This window comes from Poecilia reticulata, chromosome 14 (genome assembly GCF_904066995.2).
Source record: "Poecilia reticulata chromosome 14, P_reticulata-male-v2, whole genome shotgun sequence".
Taxonomy (NCBI): domain Eukaryota; kingdom Metazoa; phylum Chordata; class Actinopteri; order Cyprinodontiformes; family Poeciliidae; genus Poecilia; species Poecilia reticulata.
Genome location: NC_088843.1, coordinates 16,139,254 through 16,158,822, shown reverse-complemented (window position 1 = coordinate 16,158,822; position 19,569 = coordinate 16,139,254). Strand labels below are relative to the sequence as shown.

The following is a 19,569-nucleotide window of genomic DNA, read 5'->3' as shown; positions in this document are numbered from 1 at the left end:
CTCAGATACCTTCAGTATTTATATATTTTACTTTCTTAAACACACATACACGACAGATATAAACAAGACGTTCTTTATTTATCCAAACACAATTACTAAGATTTTCAACACTCAAATGCGCTGGACGTGCTGCAGCTGTGGTGAGTGTATTTTATTTTATTTTTTTCCGCATCTCTGTTGTACATCCTGCAGACACGAAGCCGTCAGAGTGAGTCTCAGTCTGGTCGGAGATCAGCGAAAGGCTTTGGCCCTCCCTTCAGGTGTAACCACAGTCAGGTTGCCCCGGGCATCTTGGTCCTTCTCGATGGCCTCAAAGAGAGACTTGAAGTTTCCCGCCCCGAAGCCCTGAAGACAGAAGAAACACCGGTGCAGATAAGTCACTCTGAACTTTCCAAATTAATGGTGGAAATATTTTCGCAAATAATCAGAAGATCAAGTGTTGGTGGTTCGTCTGAGGGAGTCTTTGGTGTGGTTCCATATCTAGTTACGCACGTCTTTCATCCTTCCCATCCACATCTGCACACCCTGGAGAGTGACAAGACGCGCCTGTTCTGACAGGCAGGATGGGTGCCGGGTGTCATAAATGAAACGCCACAGGGTGCAAGCCAAAGGAAAGATCCTCCCCCCCCTCACTTTGCTGTGTAGATGTGAGCTTTTTAATCAGAATCTATCTGTGAAAGATTTACCGAGCTTTTACAAGTGGGCTGGTCTGATGCAGTTCTCACTGGGTGGGAGCTGCAAACAGATGTTCAGGCAGTTTTCTGCCTTTCAGGAGGGGAAATTGACCACAGGCCTGTGAATCCAATCTGTTTCGGGTGACTAACCAAAGCACAATTTTAGCGATAGTCATTTTATTATCTATTGCTTCTGATGACCCAGATCCAGTTCTGGTTACTCATCCACAAACGTTTAGGAAACTGTATGTCTTTCTTTTGGATTTATTTATTTTTTATTTTTTTATTTTTTTCAGATCAATATGACTTAACAGACTACTTTGTTCATCGTATTAAAAGTGTTGCATGTTTAGTTTTATCATAGGTAAACCAAAAACAATATTAAGTAACAATAAGCATACTTTCTCACAGCAGTCAAACTTTTCATTTCTCTACATGTAATTTATTTTGACGGGGATCTAAAAAACCTCTTTACCATCACCTTAAACGTTACGTCCCTCCAGATTTAAGTCAGGACTCGGATGATCAACTCCAAGATGTTCATATTGCGTCCAATCACTTCCATGTTGGTCAAAATATGAAACGGCTTGAAACCCAAATCTGAACAATTTTTGGTTTAGCTGTAAACTCTTGAGATTTGCCCACCAACAAACTTTTGGTATTCCTGTCAGTGCTCTGACGGTACCAGTTCACGGTCAAATACTGGCAACTTACGAAGTGATTGTTCCTCTGTATGACCTCCAGGAAAAGTGTCGGTCTGTCTTGCACGGGCTTGGTGAAGATTTGAAGAAGGTAGCCCTTCTCATCAAAATCCACCAAGATTTTCAACTTCTGCAGAGGAAACGCACATCACTGATGCATTACCAACCGAAACAAGGCCTGTTAAAGAACAGAGTTAAAGACAAAAAAACATCCTCACCTGTAAATGGTCGAGGTCCTCCTTCACCTGGATTTTGGCCGTCCTGAGTTTCTCCCGCAGCGTATCGTAGTACGTGTCGGGAGCCGAGAGGAACTCCATTCCTCGTTCCCGCAGGTTTTCGATCTGTTGAAGACAAAAATGGGAAAGAAAAGCTGCGTCGGGGAATGTTCCTGCTGAGTCTTCCTGTTAATCGGTCACTCACAGATTTGATGATGTTCGACGTGTTGAGGGCGATGTGCTGAACGCCCGGTCCGCCGTTATAGTCCACGTATTCCTGTGGACGGAGATGCTGGACGTCGGTGCATTGCAAACGAATGTGCGTCTTGTTTAGCTTTTTCATATTTTGATGAGTTTATGCGGACCCTGATCACAAATCTGCAGTGGAGCAAATCTAGTCTGTTGATGTGTTTTTTTGTTTTGTTTTTTTACAGAAATAATTCCTATGATTAAAAAAAAAAAGCATGTTCCAATGGCTCAACACAAAAAATAGTTCTCATTTTTTTTCATTTCAATACAATTTTTTAAAAATTCGTTATTGAGCTGTACAATAAATTTATTTCAAAATTTTACCTTTGTGGCCCTCTTAAGTGCTTTTCTATTTATAATTTTGGCCCACATGAGATCATATTTGACACAGAGCGAACAGTTCTTATTTTGACAAGCCTTCGTTTGGAACATGGAAGGCTGAGAGGAAATAAGTCCCACCTGGATCTGTGACTTCTTTTTGCCCATGGCGGGTTCATTGATGGGCATCTTAATGGTCTCCTCATAGTTTGTCACCACGATGGACCTCAGCGCACTGTACTGCGTGTGAATCTGCTTGTCGTCTATCGACCAGAACCGATGGAACATCAGACACTTCTGATACCTGGGACATGAGGAAGAGCCTTAGTTCTTAGACTGATTGAACTCCCCAACCTTTCCTTCCCTTCCACATAACCACACACGCACACACACAACCTCCATGATTCACGTTGTGGAATGTAAAATTTTAATATGTTTTGTCTCCGAACCAAATAAGCATTTTTTTTGTTGTTGTTGTTGTTTTTTGTCCAAATTTAGGTCAAATTCTGTGAACAAGATAACTTTCTAATTAACCAATGGCTGTATTTTCTATTATTTGGATATGCCACTGGTGAGAAACATCAACATCAAGAAATAATTTCTACTGAACAAAATGTGGACTTTTGATTTTGTGAAACAGCAGTTTGTTTGTTTTTTTGCTTTTGTGTCCAAACATGTCACTCCAACAGAGGTGCAGTGTTTACTTTGTCCCTTTCTGCCCCCGAGTGACTCCTCGACCTGCGGCGGGCGTACGTGCACGCCGACAGCAGACTTACCAGTCAGAAATTGGCACCATTTGGTCATCTGGCTGGTTTCCCACAATGTGATCGATGAACTTCAAACCAGTTGGTGGACTACGGAGAAAAGGAGTGAACAGAAAAGGTTATGGATGGATTCCCAGAACATTCCAATGATTTAAAAAGAATGATATTTCTTTTTTTTTTCAGATCCTACCTGGGAATTTAGGACATTTTTAAAATAAAAGAACACCAAAAGAGAGACATAACAGAGCGTATTTAGGAAGTTAGATACTGCACTGCAATGTCAATTGGACTACATCAGCAGAGATAAAGTAAAAAAAGAGTTTAATATATCAGAGTTTTCATTGATTCTGTATGTCAGTATATTCAACCACATGGGCCAGACTTTAGAATGTACTACTGGGGCAGCAAGTACAGAAATTGTACTTAAACCCATAGGCCTAAATTTGGTGAATTGTATTAATACTTTTGGATTTTTTTTTTTTTTTTTTTGATGAATACAAACAATATTCAGATCTTTGAAAATTACAAAATTATAGTCGATTTCTTTGGGAACAACATAGATTTATTGGATGGGGGGCATTTTACACTTACCATGCATCAATTCATGTCTGGTGATGTAAGGGATTGCCTATTAAAGTACCGGTACTGTAGTAAAATCATTTTTCCTTAGTGAATAAGGCACCAAAACATGTTAAAGCCTAGGGGCCCACATACTTGTAAATCCCGCTCTATATTTGTTAACAGCATATTTATTATGTCCCAATATACACATATGCAAAGCAGCGTAGAAGTTTATTCTAGAGTCTGAACATAACAAATTTTGCTACAGTTTTATGTTTTTGGGTTTTTTTGTGTTGCAGTGAGGACTCACAGCTTGGCCAGCAGGGGGTCCCTAAACAGAGGCTCTTTGTAGCGCGGCAGGAACAGGCCTTTGTAGGGTTCCAGGTACTCGATGAGCGTGTGGGTTGTGTCGCCATACTGCGGACAAAACATTTTGCACAACACCCTTATTCAGTCTCAGACTCCTCGGTGTGTTTTACATGGGGCTTACGTGTGTGAATCATCTTTTATGTACCGTCTGAATCACAGCATATTTGACCTTGCCGTTGCCGTCCTGCTCCACCCACGGCTCCCTGACGACCACAGCTCCTTGCTCCCGGGCTGTCTGTCAGCGCGGAATGACGTGGGATGGGTTTTGGGAAGACATGAGAAAACAAAACTGACTGAGTGATCAACTACTTTTGGGGGAAAAAAGTGGTATTCATACACATTTTCACATTTGTTTATGTTACAAATAGAAACTAACGTGAAAAATATGAAAGGTGTGGTGTGAATTTGATTCTGCTGCTCTACTCTAGTACCCTTCAATAGTTTCACGGAGCTTTCTGAAGGCTCCACCTGCTTGACTCAGTATGGTTGTAGCAGTGTTTTGGTGTATCTAAGCTCTGTAAAGCGGCTCACGGACGCCCTCCAGTGGCTAAATAACAAACGTTTTCAATCGCCCTTCTATAGATGGAAACATGACGCTAGACTGGTATCTGCATGGAGTCAGCAGTGATTCCGTAACCTTGCGGCTACCTGACGGCCAACAGAGACAGCTTATCTAAGCCTCCCGTCTGACCTTGACTGTGAAAAAAGTTCAGACGGACTTCGCTGCCGTAGAATGTATTACAAGGCTGCCATGTTTGCGATTGTTTCAACATGCACACAAGAGTAAAGCATCAGTTAAACATGAAACACGGTTGACTGAAGCAGGTGAACCTGCGCGACCTGGAGGTCAAACATGTAACACCTACGTGCTTTTTTTCTTTTTGCCCAACATCTATTGTTGAACAGTCCACATGTGTAAGACGTGATGGAAAATACGCTGAACGTGTTCATATATTTTAAGTTCTTGTAACCTTTATGTGCAACTGTATTTTAAAAATGTTAAACCAGAAAATCCAGTGGAATTTCTTCTAGTTTTATGTACCTAAGGAATTAAAAACATGCATTAGAGTTATAGTGCCTAGCAAAAGTATTCACAACCTTTGAAAGTTTTTATATATTTTTGTATTAGTCACAAACTTTACCCTAGGTTTATGTGATAGACCAACACAAACAGTATGGGATATCTCCATCAGAGTTGCACATCTGTAGAAGGGATTTTCTGTCTGTTCTTTCTCTGCAAGATGAGCTAAATCTGCCTTAGATGCTAAGGCTAATCTGTCAATTTTCAAGTTTTGCAACAGAATCTCGGTTCATGCCTAAACTTTGATTGGGCTATTCTAACACATGAATGTACCATTGGATAGTAGCTTTTAAAGTTGTTCTGTTGGATGGTGTGTGTCTCAAGTCTTCTGCAGCTGTGCCATTCACTGGTTGCACCTATGCTAAATGTGATTGGCCGATTAATTGAGTATTTAACTCAATTAATCTCCCCGCAATAAATAACGGCTTGCCAAAAGGTTGGTTTTGATTTCATCTGTCCAGAGCACCTTCCTCAAGGCATTTGTGATCTCCCTCGGATGGCTTGTTGCACATAAAAAAAAACTCTTAAGTCTCTCTGAAGGTCAGGTTTATAGAAAACATAAATAGTTGTGAAAAGATACATCCATCTGAGCTGTGGATCTCAGCAGCTCCTCCAGATGTACCATGTTTATTTCTATGAGTATTGCTCTACTTGCCCAGCCTTTCGGTTGAGGTGGACGGCCATGACCTGGTAGGTTTGACAGCAGTGCAATGCCATTTCCACAGATCGAATAGTTCCATCTGAGATGTTCGAAGCTTTGGGAAATGTTTCATAAATTAGCTCTGCCGTAAATGTCTCCACAACATTCTTCCTGACTTGTCTCCTGTATTCCTTGGTCTTCATGATGTTGTTTGTCCTCTAATGTTCTCTCACAAACCTCTGAGGTCTTTACAGAACATTTCTGAGACTTAATTACATATGTGCATCTTTATACCTCTTCAATACTAGTCCACTTTGCCTTCATGCACATCTTATACTGATCAAGTACAAAAGGTTTAAGGTGTTTCCGATCTGTGTTGTCCTTTGTCAGGTTACCTTGACCAAGAAGTCACAGTCCTCCACTTGGAATGCTATGTCCTTTGCTCCATCTCCATGTTTGTTCAAGTGTTCCCCCATCTCTGAAAGATGACACAGGCATGATGAAAAGCAGACACACAGCTAGTCACATTGAGAGCCTGTCGTCTTTCAGTGTCTAATGTGTCCTGAGGAGCGAACTCGCCTTCATTTCCAGGGTTTAGTGGAGATTGGAAAACAAAGATTATCTGTAAAGAGACGGGAGGGGGTTGTGCTTAAACAGAAGGTGGAAATACTTTAAATTCAGAGGCTCAGACGCATGATTCAAACTCCATACTTTGTCCTGCTTGATGACATGAGACACAACTTCTCGGCTGCCGGTCTCCAAACCCTGGTAGGCCAGAGGCTCAAAGCCCATCTTGTCACAGTAGAATGAGGCTGCCTGGAATGTGATCAGATTCTTGTTACTCTGAACATGATTTACAGATGAACTCCAACACCTGAGTCCAAGGGTTCATCCTTTGACTGTAGATAGGTGATATACTGCATGCTGAACTACAATGAGTATCTTGTATGTGACGGTCAGTTTGGGTACTAACCTGCTTGGCATTGCCAACCCAGAAGGTGATATGATGAAATCTGACAAATCGCCCCCTCAAGGGCTACAAAGTAGAAGAACAACAGACAAATTACCTTTATTAGGTTTTATGGCTGCCAAGCAACACAAAATCTACATCAGATCATTTAAACCTTACCTTCTCCCCTTTATCTGTGTAGGTTGTCTAAAAATGGAAAAAGAAGCAAATTATTAGAGCTTAATTCTCAAGATCTCATACTTGTAATGTGCATTAAATATTCCCTCAAAAAGTTCTTCGCTCATGTTGTGATCATAGGGACGACTCTTACCATGGTGTGACTGCAGGTGGATCTCAGTTCAGAGAAGAGGGAGGCCAGAAATCAGTGTCTGGCCTGGCAGCCTTCAGATAAGTACTGACCTGATGACCGGCTGTGATTGGTCCTGTAGGATCTACACCCACCTGTCCGCCTCCTCGTTTCTTGGTGCATCTCCTTTAAAAGGTTTAGCACCGCAGTCGACCGGGTTGTTTCTCTTCTCCTGAAAATCTGTGACAAAGATGTGTCACAAAGATGAAACATGTATACATTAGCTACAGCAAAGGTTTTGTACTGCTATGTCGGATGGTAAATCTGACACATTCAGCATATTCAGAGGATTTATTGATTTTGAAGGGTATGGAGGCTTTTAAATGCAACCATAGTAAGAAAGTAAACTAAAACACTTTTGTACAGAAAACAAAGCACTGCACATTTATAAAGTTGAGGGTAAACAAAGCACTGCACATTTATAAAGTTGAGGGTAAACAAAGCACTGCACATTTACAAAGTTGAGGGTAAATAAGTTTTCCCTCTACCGTTGCTGTTTTATTTGTAATTTCTACCACCAGAGGGCGCTATTTCCATTGAAGAAACAAATCATAATACTCAACTCAGAGTTGATCGATAATCATAGCCAGAACTTAATCCTTGGATATGATGAGCTTTAATTCATTATGGTGGCTCACATTAATTGACCATTCCCTCTTTGGTTATTCAATTGCACAGTTTTTCTTCTTCTTTTTTGTTTGTTTGTTTGTTTAAAACACTGATGAGATCAACCACATAATATGGCATATAATTACTGTGGGCTACTGTAAGGAGGCCGGTTAAGAGAAATTGATCAGTGACCTGCAGCAGATTACTTATTATTTTAAAAATATATATTCTTTTATGATTATATGACCACGTTGATGATTTTTTTATAAAAACTAAACATATAAAATTTTCTGTTCTAAATCGAAAAAACTACATTTTTCTGTCATTTTTAATTTATTGCTGTGGCTCACACACAGGAAGTCGTGAATTCCTTGAATGCTTCATGTCGGCTGTACTCTCGCTGCTGTACATGTGAGCGGCCGCACGTACCGCGCTATTTGTGTGTGTACCCAATTTGTGCCGCGCTGTGATTTTCTATTGGTGCGCTTTGAGCGTTTAGTAACATGTGATTGGCTCGGTTGTGGGCGTGTGCCATTCACTGGTTGCACCTATGCTAAATGTGGTTGGCTGAAATAAGCATTAAAGCTTCATTGGACTAAACTGGTTCGTTTGTTCGCTCCCTATTGGCTGGCGTCCTTGTCATCGCACAAGAATGCGGAAGTTGTGTAGTCTACTGAGTCACCGTTGTGTCAGCTGATTCTTTCTGAGTGAGTAACTCGGTTTATTTCTTTAAATTAAGTGACTTCTGAGCGGTATATTTTATGTGACATGCGCCTGGGCTTTCAGACTAAAGTGGTACTTGTGAGCCTTAAACTAGTTTGTTATTTTCAATGGACATATGAGCGAGTTTTACCCAGCTGCTTCTTATAAGGTTGCTATCCGGAAGCTAGCCTACAGCTAGAGCTTTTGGACACATAGTTCTCACTGAGAGACACGCTTTCGGTTTGATGAGTTGTCATGCTGGAGTACAGCATCAGTCTGTGAACAAACTGGCTTCGACTTTCACTTTCACACGGCGGGTGCTTAAACTTCACCCACCTTGTTTACACCTGTTGTGTTTTCATCAGTCCCTCAAACAGCATGTTTGTTTCTGGAAATTTCTAACCATAGTTCATTGAAAAGCACCATGGAATCTCCCACCTGGACTCTCAGCCTTTACCTCAAAATTATTGTTCATCCAGGAGGAATAGAAACTGCATCTACAGAAGATTTGTTATCAATAAATTCTAATTATTATCATCGTAATTTATTTCGGGTTTTTTTGTTGTTCTTGTTTGAAATAAACGGGGGAAAATGCTTCTAAAATCAATGTTTAATAGACCGACTAGCAGAATAGCACATGAACTGCTAAACAGCTGAATTATTTATTTAATTTTATTTGAAACGGAGCTATTGTCGCGAGTTAGTAGAAATATTGTATTTCATAATTAAACATCTTTTTTTTTCTTCTTTCAAGGTATGAGCTCAGGATTTGTTTTCTCTGACATACAGAACAAATTTCAGTTGATTTAAAAAGTGATGCATTTGGACTAGAATTGTGTTTTTGGTGGAGTTAATGGCATATTTGAATAAATGCAGCATGTCTCAGTCAACGTTTTTAAAAATGTATACTAAAGCATAGTTATAGATGGGCTTGAACTATTTTTATTTATTGTAATTTATTTGGTCAGTTTAAAATACTTGATTTCTTTTTCACTGTATTATATTTTTATAGATGCATAACCAATTGGGATTGGAAGACATTAGTTTCTTTTTCCCCCAAATAAAATTAGTTTTATTTATCACTCCATATATTATCTGTAGAATGTATTTTATGAATACTTTAATGCCACAATAAAAGCCCTGTTCAAAAACTGCCGACAAAGAAGACTGTAGTGAGAAATGAGAACAGAAGGAAGCTGACACTTCAATGGATCCTTCAGTTTTTATCAGACTCTTGAGATGAACGCTGAAACGTCTTCTAGAGAAAAATCCAGCTGATTCTTCATTTAAAGACAGACAAATCCAGGAATACTGAGATGCTAAGCTAGCAAATTGGATTTTTATTTTGAGACTATTTGCAAAGCAGCTCATCACTTTAACTACAACAACACAGAAAGTGTCAGTTGGAAATTACTCCTACGTCTCTTCTTTTGACGTTATTGCCTCTCCTTTTGGACTGCAGTGAGAAACTGAAGTCCAGTGAGCAAAATTATGGACAGTAGTGATCTAAAAATACGATAGACCATTTTGTAGCTTTTAGTTCAGTTTTTAGAGGAAGAAAAAGCAGCACAGACTCACTAAGTTGTTTCAGGCTTTATTTGTTGCCATTCATTCAACTGTAATACCACGAATGGCTGAGATTGCTTCTCAAATAACTATTTGAACACTAAATAGTAGAGGTGTGCCGATCGATCAGCCACCGATCATAATCGGCCGATTTTCGTGAAAAAGTGTATGATCGGTGATCGCCGATCACGGTCTCTTGTTGCCGATCACACAATCCGATTACCTTCTTCTCATTTCGCAGCCTGGCTGTGCAGCTGGTCTCCTCTTTCCTTCACACTGCGCAAATGTGCAGCAACAAATCCTAAGCGATGTGGATCTATAACGCACTGAGTGAATGGGGAAGTTTGCGTGTTGCGGCGGAAAATTAAAGCACGTGGGGTGAAACAAGTCAAAATGCATCAACACGACAAATCTAATACGACATAAAAACAATGCCATACTTGAAAGAGTTTGGCTACATCGAGGCTCACTGCAGTAAAAAAGACATATGGAGGATCAGATAGCAGGTAAAGCAGCGCACAGCTACAAACACTCACCCGGATTATTAGCATGACGGTCAGAAAGCTAAACAAATAACCTGCAAAATTATTTGTCTTCGAGCTGCGATGTAAGACGCTGGTTCTGATCTCGCTGTTGAACCGCTGCTACGCGCTACAGACGGAGCGCCGCTTCTGCTCCACCTAGTAGTGACTCTCACACCGAACCTCTGCTTAAAGCTGCAGCAACTAACTTGAATACATTTTACATACGTATTAAAACTTTCGCTGTCCTAACATGAGACACATAATCTCTAAAAAAAATAATCGATCTCCTCCCTGTTCTGCATAATTACTCCGCTCAGTCAGAAACGGCCAATCAGAACTAGCAGTAATCAGCTAGCCGCCATGCTAACAGGAAGTTTTCATTCAGTAACTGGCTTGTTTATTGTAATGTAACCTGCATTTGCCTTTGAATGTTAAGTTTTATACTTGAATTTTTTTGGCAATGTTGAGAGGTTTTATTTTGACTCTTTGCATTATTTAGCCTCTTCAGAGCTTTCATATGTTTTTAGTCTGTTAAAGATAGTATTATTGATAGCAGTACAATTTGCAGAATGCCTGTTTTGTTTAGTTTTCTTGGAAAAAGTTATTAAGAACAAGTTTTTGCCTATATTAAGGTGAATTTATGGTTCTTTTTTCCACATAACGTAACCGGTAGTGTTTATGATTAAAAAACATATGTGATCGGCCCTCATGGGTGATCGGAATCGGCAGGAAAAAACCTGACTGGCACATCTCTACTAAATAGTAACTTTTTGCTTACCAGATAAATCCTTAATCAGGCTGACTTGATATCTTTATTTGTTTTTCCACAATAGATTTTCTTTTTTTGACTAATCAAAATGACCTTTGTTGATAAACGCATGATGTTCTGTTGAAAGTCACATGACGTGTAGCAGAACCTGCTTTTCTTAAAAGAAGCATCTCAGAAGTTTGATATTTCTGTGGAAGAAGCATCACACGACGCTTGATGAAACGCTTTTTGTTCAGAAATGCAATTACCCGAAAACAGCCAACGTGTTTCGTGTAATGGTTGTACGTTTGAAGAGAAAATGTAAGAGTTTACCAACAAGATTGGTAAACTCTTACATTGGCTCATCGAAATACATATTCTAATTTACTGTGATGAACCACAAACTTGTTTTATTAGTTGTTGCTTTTTTTAAAGACTGTTTTTACATGAAGAAAAATGTTATTGAGATTATATTGCTTTTGATATCAATTATGATTAACTTGCATTTTCCTGAGGTTTTGTTTTCCCACCACTGTTTGTGAGCTTTAGCTCATCCAGGTCAGTGAAGTCCAACCAGCTGGCCAACAATATGGTTGGCATGCAGGGTTTTCATGGATGTTACTTAAAATATAATTAACCAAATATTGCGTCCAACTAGTGCTGTTGTGATATAACACAGGTTGATACTGCAATGACGATTCAGTGTATTTCGCTCTAGTTTCATTTCAGTCGAGACTGTATGTTTAAGCATGATTTGACTTGCATTAGCAGCCACATGACACCCAGAGCAGTGCGGGAGCGTTTACCTGGAATTGTTTTTTTTTTTTTTTTTACTGTTGTCACCCGTTTTTAGCCCTGGGGACACGCCTGTTCAGCTGCTGCTGTCGTAATTTCGATTTCCAGATAAGTCGTTGCCAGCCGCTGGCGAATATGACCACACATAAGCTGCAGCCTCCAAGGGTCTGAATGGTTTTCTTTGGGGTTTTGACTCAGTATTGCACAAGATGTTTAGCAAGATGAGGGCAGTTGCTGTTTGAAGCCAGCTTGTGTAGGTTTTTAGTGTAATAAAATGCTGCAGTGAGCGAGATGAGCGCTGTCACTGTCTTTATTTCAGGATCTGTTCTGCAAACAGATTTGCAATTAATTGAATTGAATTACATGCTTGTTTTTTGCTAAAAATCAATCGGTCACTTCAGATTTAATTTCTTGCCTGTGAAATAACATGATTAGTTGTTTTTCTATTTTCTTGTAACTCATCAACATAAAATGTTCTCTCTGTCCCAAAATAAGCTTTCAGACGCATAAATGCCTCTGGTACCTTTATAAAAGGCAGGAGTCATGGATGGATCAACCCTATCAGGTTATGCTGCATTTACAAATTTAGTGATAATCATGCACAGAATCTTAGCGGGTTATTAAAGTATTCATGCTCGTTTTGTGGCAGAATGTCATCACTGTTTCGCTTCCAATTTGTCATGTATTGCAGCTTTAGAATCATTTTGTGGCTCAGAAGCTTAAGGCTTGAACTCCTTGCATCTTGAAATGTGCGAGAATCTGTTTAGAGATTTGCTGTTTAAAATGTTGACTAAGTAATCTGCTCAAGTGTTGTGATTTTATTGTACCAAGATGTAAAAAAAAAAAAAAAGTTGTACAGTTTTTGTCTTTTTGTGTGGTTAAAATGTTGTTTTGGGCTGCAGTGGAAACTTGCACATTCTTATCTTTTTTTATACAATATTAGATATGAAAGGTTTATTTGCATTAAAACGTACAAAAATTTCTTTTTAAGATTAAACAAACATATAATTGCCTAGAATACAACAACACAGCATTCCTTTAGTGAACATTGATCGTTTATAGCAAGGGATTGATCTGCAGCTAAAATAATAATTAAAAAAAAAAATCTTTAAAAAAAATAACAGAATTTGAACCCAGTGAAGCTAAAACTCACTTGAGGAGTTCTGGGTACGACATATTTGAGTTTGTAGAGTTAAGACTTAATTACTGCTCTGAATGTGTTCTTTCAGCAAAGATAACAATTGAGTCTGCATGCTCTAACGATTAATCGATTCGTAAACGAGTTGACAATTATTACAATAATCGATTCATCACGATTAATCGTTTCAGTCCCCCAAACATACTGCAAAGTGGGATTCTTTTGGCTCCTGCTAATGTAGTTTGGAAGCTACATTCTGATTACAGAAAATGTTTAGGTAGATGTTGTCTAAATCATGTTTTTTTATCATTTGTCCTGCATAAATAATCAGTTTAGTTGATGCAATCCGTTTTTGTTTTGTAGTTTTGCTGCCAGTTCCAAAACACAAAGTTGTAGAGTTAATCCAGTTAACAGGTTGTTTTTGTTTTCAGTGTAATCTTACAGCTGCACGTATAAACGCATCGTCTGCACTGAATAATCGGTGTTGTACGTTCGGGATTGACGGTAATGCCCCACGATGAAACGAGTCACGAGTGCGCTGTATGTTGTCAGGCGTGTGTGGCCCGCAGTATGACTTTCTTTCACTTCAGGGAGCGAGGCAGAGTAGGAAGGGGGAGGCGGGGGGCGGAAGAGCGAGCAGCAGTGGAGGGAGGTGTGTCACACACTCGATTACAAGCAGTTTCTGTTTGGGACTCGGAGGCTACTGCGACTCTTCCCAGCTCTAATTCAGCTTTAAAAAGTAGACTGAACTTTTCACAGAAAGTTTGATCCAACACTTTGAGGTAAGATTGCGTCCAAAGTTTGGTTTTGTGGTTATGTTTGTTCTTTTAAAAAAAAATAAAAAATACTTTCCATTCTGCGGAGCGGTGTGCAACAGGGGGTGTGTCACGGTAAAAAACAAAAAGCCGAGCAAGAGGATGGCAAGTAAAAACTTTGATGGAACAATACAAAACTGTAGTCGGGTTGTTTAGTCTAGTCCTAAACAAGGAAGTAAACACTTTGTCCATGTTTCGTCTGAATGCCAGTGTTTTCCTTTTTTTTTTTTTTTTTCCTTGCTCTCTAAACCTTCACTGAGCATGCTCCTCTTCCTCCTGACTGAACTTGCAAAGGCAAAAAGAATGCACTGAATAAATTCAGCAGCACAGAGCTTCACATTCATTCAGTGAACTCCCAGGTCAAGAATAAATTATCTATTTTTAATATTTGTATTGTATTATTTGGGTATCCACTGTTATATTACATCTAATAATACAACAGTATAAAATGGCATTTAGCTTAAAGTCTTCTGTGTTTCCAATACATAATTGTTGCTGAGATGATTTTTAAGAATCTGTCTTTATCAGGGCAGCACATCCACCCCGAGCTCCTCGCTGTGTTTTGGGCGTGGAGAAAAGTTATCTGCCTGACTGCTGATAATCTGACAGGGAACGTTGAGTTGGCATTTCTCATAAATCGGAGAATTTCCGGTCAGGTCGGCCGATGTACTCCCGTGTCACTCTGCTGGTGTGGGAGTTCACGTCTGGCACGTTCCTGGGTGTCCACCTGCAGCGCTGCGTGTGCGCCGCGTCTCTTGCGTTGACTTTAACTCATTCACTAAGAGCACTTGTCGTCCCAGGGAGCCGGTCAAACCATCAGTGTTTATCTCCAACCTTATTTGGGAAAACTGTTGAATTGTGGGTGTTTTCTATAAATCTATAGCTCATGCTGTACTTTGAACGAAAGGGGCTTTGGAATCTTTTGAGCCACCACCCACACACAGAAGAAGTCTGAATGTAATGTGTTTTATTTTTATTTTATCTTTTATCTTGGCAGGATTCATTGCTGGCACGGCAGAGCCCAGCAGACAGGAGGAGAGGGGAGGAGTCTGAAGGGGAGCACCCGCCGTCTCGTTCTGCAACGCCGATGGCTGGCAACATGGTGAGCCAATCGCATCGAGGAGGGCGGAGTGTATGTATAAAAAAAAAAAAAAAAATCGCCTCCTGCTGAATCCTGACGCGTTTTAATCCGCTTGGTTCTCTGAAGCCCGTAAATAATTCCTCTAAACTTGAGCGACAAGTTGCAACCTCACTCTTTTTTACAGGAAACGGCAAAGTGTGGTTGCAGGTCTAAACAAGGCGCGAAGAGTTGCACACAAGTTTTACACGATCCACCCTTCATACCTCAATCTTTCCAGCGACGCTGTTCAGAAACTCCTGGTTGTTGCATGTTGATCGCGTTCAGCTTCAGCTCAAGTCTGAATGTAGGCCGAACTGGGCTTTCTGCTGTCATCACGAGGTGTGTTTAAAAAAAAATAAAAAATACAGAAATTAAAAATATCAAGCAGAAAGTTGACACCAGTCTTCCGTTTTAAAATTGATACAACTATAAAAATACGTGAAAGAGATCAGAATTGTTTTTGACATTAACTCAAACAAGCGGGAGACATTGATCTTTCTCTCGTGTCTGCACCAACTCTTTGGATTCAAAGAAACGTTTCAGTTTGTTTTTTGTAAACCAGGCAGGAATCATGTTGTTGCTGCTGCTGTAGTGACTCCTTCTGGCTCCACAAGGTAGCGGCGCAGTCAGCAGTGCTGCATCTTCAGATGCTCACTGTCGTCTTAATCAGTGGAAGCGGCGGAGCAGCTCGCTGACGTCTCAGCTCTGATGGGGCTCCGGCACATGGATATTGTCTGTGTAGAAGCACTTCAAGCTGATGTTATGTTTACATGAAACAAAAAACCCTGCTTTATATTAAATGTGACATTTGAAACTAACTCCACAGATCCAGGTATTAAATATTGGGCGTTTTGTTCTGTGATGTTAGCATAAAGTGCTCCCAGTAAAGACGAAACTGAATGGGGTTTTGACCATTTAATACTTTATTTACTTTAATTCTCTGGTGGACTTGTTCTGGAAAAAGTTGGTATGTTTCTCACTAAAGCTCTTTTCTATTAACTCACAATTAAATTTACCTTTCAAGATATTTCATACAAACTCTTAGATGTAGTCATTTTTTATTTTAGGCCTTATAAAGTGCCAAAATCATCCAAATTTTGTAATTCTATTCTTTAAAGTACATTTAAATATTTACATTTGTGCTTTAATTGCATTTTTCCTAAACTTCTAAAATGTAATGAAGGCATACATTTTTTTTAAGCTCTAGCGTAGCGTAGATGTTGTGCTGTGACAAAACTAGAAACTACATCAGGCAAAGAGACTTGATCCCCTGACATTCACCCTTCCCTGCAGACCAGCATATGATCCTCTTATTGAATCCATCTTATTTGCTTTACATTGCATGTTTAAGACATTAGAATAAAGCTAGTCTTATGTTATTCAGCATCTACTCTGACATCATGAGAGTGCATATTTAAGAGGTTTGGCTTGAAAACAGCCATTCAAATAGTTGCCTTGAGCACCTCAACCGCAGCCATTATGAGGCTTATTGTAAAGGGTAAGAAGACCCTAAAGTGGGGTAGCTGATATACAAAGACACTTGAGGCTCCTGCCAGAGCTGGAAAACATGCTTAACCCATTAAGTAAGCTATTGGGTCAGTCCTTTACTTTATTAGTTCATGTAGCTCTTACATTTAAATCATAAGTCTTGAACAGGACTTAAAATTTAACTTCCCACAATTTGCAGAAGCCATAAAAAGTTGACAACCTGGATATTCCACTCTGGATGTTTTGTTCTCTGATACCGATTCAAGTCAAATGTTTGTTTGATGCCTTATTCCACACTTAAAATATATGCAAACGCTGCATTCCCTCTGCGCCATTACATTAGTATTGTGGTGTTGCAGCACTTGACTCAAAAAGTAAACTGTAGTCTATCCTGAGCGTTTAGTTCAGTTTTTAGAGGAAGGAAAAGAAGCACGGATTAACCAAGTTGTTTCAGTCTTTATTTGTTGCTATTCACTGAACTGTAATACCACAGACGGCTGAGATTTTCAGAACTAAATTTTTAAAAATCCACTGTAATGTTCCGACAAACACACACTCACCAGCTGTATCAATTGTTTCTTCAAATACTGGACACTGAGGATTCAGCTAAAGTCTTACTGCTTCTGAAGTACCAGACTAATGTTGGCATGTCATTTTTTTATGACTTGTTGATGATTTAGTGTTGCACATTTCAGTGCTTTTTCTAGTGAAGCCACACAAAAATATCCAGTGATGTTTACAAATGGCAAAACACTATTGGATTTTTGTTTTGCACAGTGAGTTGCTTGTATGAGGAAAACCAGATGTATTGAGATGTGTTTTAAAAACCCAACCTAGAAAGATGAGAGAAGTTACAGTCAAGATGACAAGATTTCTCTTGAATCTAAAGGGAACAGAAACGGGAAGTATAACAGGAGGACATGTGTCTCATCGTCCTGATCTGCCCTGTCATTGTGGCTGGTTGCCCGGCTCTCGGCTTTCTAATGAGAGCTCTGGCTCAGACGGCGGCCCGGCTGGTGAAGTGCCCACTAAGACAGGTGAAATGAGAATGCTAACCAGCGAGTCCTGCAGTAAAGTTTAACTCCATGCTTTACTTCCACCGTCAGTCTCTAATTTTACCTTCCTAGGTATGTTGTAGCTTGGTTGGGTGTGGTCACTGTTGTGTTCTGCAAGAGCAACCATACTTGAACTGCAATGCTAGGCTAGGTGAATCAGACACGGCTTAAACAGGGTGTCTGTGTATCCTTAAAATGTATTGGTCTTAAATGACTATCTAAAATTAAGACCTCAAACATTTTCATTGGGTTCTCTGACTCCAGACGGTTGAGGCTACCCCTAACTTACTGCTAGCTATTGAGCTAGCTTTTTTTTTTTTTTTTCCGTCTCTCACGGGTGATTTAAAACATTTTAGCCAGTTGACTGGACGAATTTTGTTCATTTCTGTAGCAATACAGGTCTTGGATTCCAGCCAATAAGTCTTAAAAAGGCATTTAAAAGTCTTAAATTTGAGTTGGTGAAACTTGCAGAAGCCTCGCTAAAGTAATTCAGTCGCAGGCGGTCACCTAAGGCCATATTGTTGTTTTGATTATGATTCATATCATGTTGGCAGTATTTGTGCAACAAGTTGTTTGACTTGTATGACCTTTAACTCCATTAGGAAGTAATATTTTTTTTCAGTAAGCCTCTAAATGGTTTCAGGTAGGGGTATGTGCAACAGTTTTAAGTTCTTCTTCTTTATGGTTTAGGATTTCAGGTGGGATTGTCTGACTCCTTTCCAGCAGTTGCTACTGTAGGTAATGTGATCCTGTTAATCCTCTCTTGTGAGAGGGTGATTATAACAGCTTCCCAGCCTCGAGCTTCCCCCCCCCACTTTTTCTCAACTAAAACAAGATGGGAAGGTATTGAATTTGTGCCGTTGTCCGCTCATGCCGCCCGTTTGCTCCCAGGATAATGGAACGTGGACAATAGTGTTGATTTTACTCCTGCCTCTGTCCCTGCTGTGCATTGAAAACCTACCTTGTATGATTATTTGGAGTTGGTGAGAGAAGTTGACGTGTGCACACACACACACACACACACACACACACACACACGGGTAAAGGTGTGTTTTGTGTCCCCGTTTCATGCAAGTGAAGCTTGCTTCAAACCCAATTAAAGCCAGTGCATAGGTGTGGGTGGTTTGAGAAGCAACCAGTAGGCTTGTAGTCGAGGCCTGAGAGTTCATGTAAGGTCGATGTTAATGATTTGACAGAAGAGACCTTTGCTTCTGTTGCAGTTTGACCTTGTTTGTGTATTCGAGTTCACTACCATTTCCTGTGCCTTCAGTCAAATATGTAACTTTGACACTAACTTCTGGGTACTATACATGCAATTTCTTTTCTTTTTTTTTGTTACTGTGTGAGATGTATTCTTTGCATAACTGTCTAATTTTGAACACTTGTATAGAGATACTTTATATTTATACTGGTTTCCCTCAAATTGTTGAAATTGCTGGGAAACGATGGATATTTTTTACATTTTGCTCCCTCAACTTTTACCAATTTGCCCAGTTGGACATGCAGCCCAACATCTCTCTTCTATATCTGTGTATGAACATGTAGGCTGACACCATGCATTGGTGACTCGCTGCCCTGTTTTCCTAAAATAAACCCGGAGACAGGAGCCTAAATCTGCTGCTCACTTTTGCGACTAGCTGAAGTGGAGCTTTTGAATGCAAATAGGCAGAAATGCAGATTGGCTAACTTCATACGCAGGTTGTGATTTACTCATTTCAAAGGTTCTCTGTTAATTTTTAACTACCATTATGACCAAAGGAGTTTCAGATTGCAAATTTCTTTTTTTACTCGGATAAAAAAAAAAGATAAGGTATTGGGCCTTGATTAAAAGGACGAATGTTTAGAAACTTTGACTGGTTTACATTCTGTATAAATAGAAATCTATAAAACTCTATTTAGTTAAAACTACATGAAAGCATGCACTTTACTCTGTCATCATGATAAAAGATGCCAGAGTAAAGAACATGCATCTTCACTTTTGAACATTGATTTTTGTGTTTCTTTAGTCTGCAAGAAATGACTTTTGTTTTCTGTTCCAAGCAGAGAAGCTGCAGAAACGCGGTTCCTCTTTTTAAACAATAATAAACACTCAACCTGTTTTAAAAAAAACCCTCTTAAAAT

General features: G+C 39.7%; 2 protein-coding genes across 3 annotated transcripts in view; one reads left to right on the top strand and one right to left on the bottom strand.

Annotated features, from left to right (window-relative positions):
* Positions 1–59: 59 nt before the first annotated feature.
* hpda (4-hydroxyphenylpyruvate dioxygenase a) lies at positions 60–6,983 on the bottom strand. Its single transcript, XM_008428113.3, has 14 exons — positions 6,853–6,983; positions 6,702–6,728; positions 6,546–6,608; positions 6,284–6,388; positions 6,152–6,194; positions 5,968–6,050; positions 3,997–4,086; positions 3,793–3,899; positions 2,934–3,011; positions 2,299–2,461; positions 1,796–1,867; positions 1,594–1,716; positions 1,389–1,505; positions 60–345 (listed from the first exon to the last, which is right to left on the bottom strand). Exons 1-14 carry the CDS (start codon positions 6,853–6,855, stop codon positions 232–234), a joined length of 1,188 nt encoding a protein of 395 aa, XP_008426335.1. The 5' UTR covers positions 6,856–6,983; the 3' UTR covers positions 60–231.
* A 1,098-nt stretch (positions 6,984–8,081) lies between these two features.
* mtmr4 (myotubularin related protein 4) overlaps positions 8,082–19,569 on the top strand; it is a 47,057-nt gene continuing 35,569 nt past the window's right edge. Inside the window, exons 1-2 of one of the 2 annotated variants that reach the window (XM_008428111.3) lie at positions 8,082–8,204; positions 14,783–14,887. In XM_008428111.3, coding sequence (XP_008426333.1) covers positions 14,873–14,887 — 15 coding nt within the window. In that variant the 5' untranslated portion in view covers positions 8,082–8,204; positions 14,783–14,872. Of the gene's footprint in view, positions 8,205–13,617; positions 13,753–14,782; positions 14,888–19,569 lie in introns of those variants that run through there. The other variant, XM_008428112.3, reaches the window with a different exon arrangement.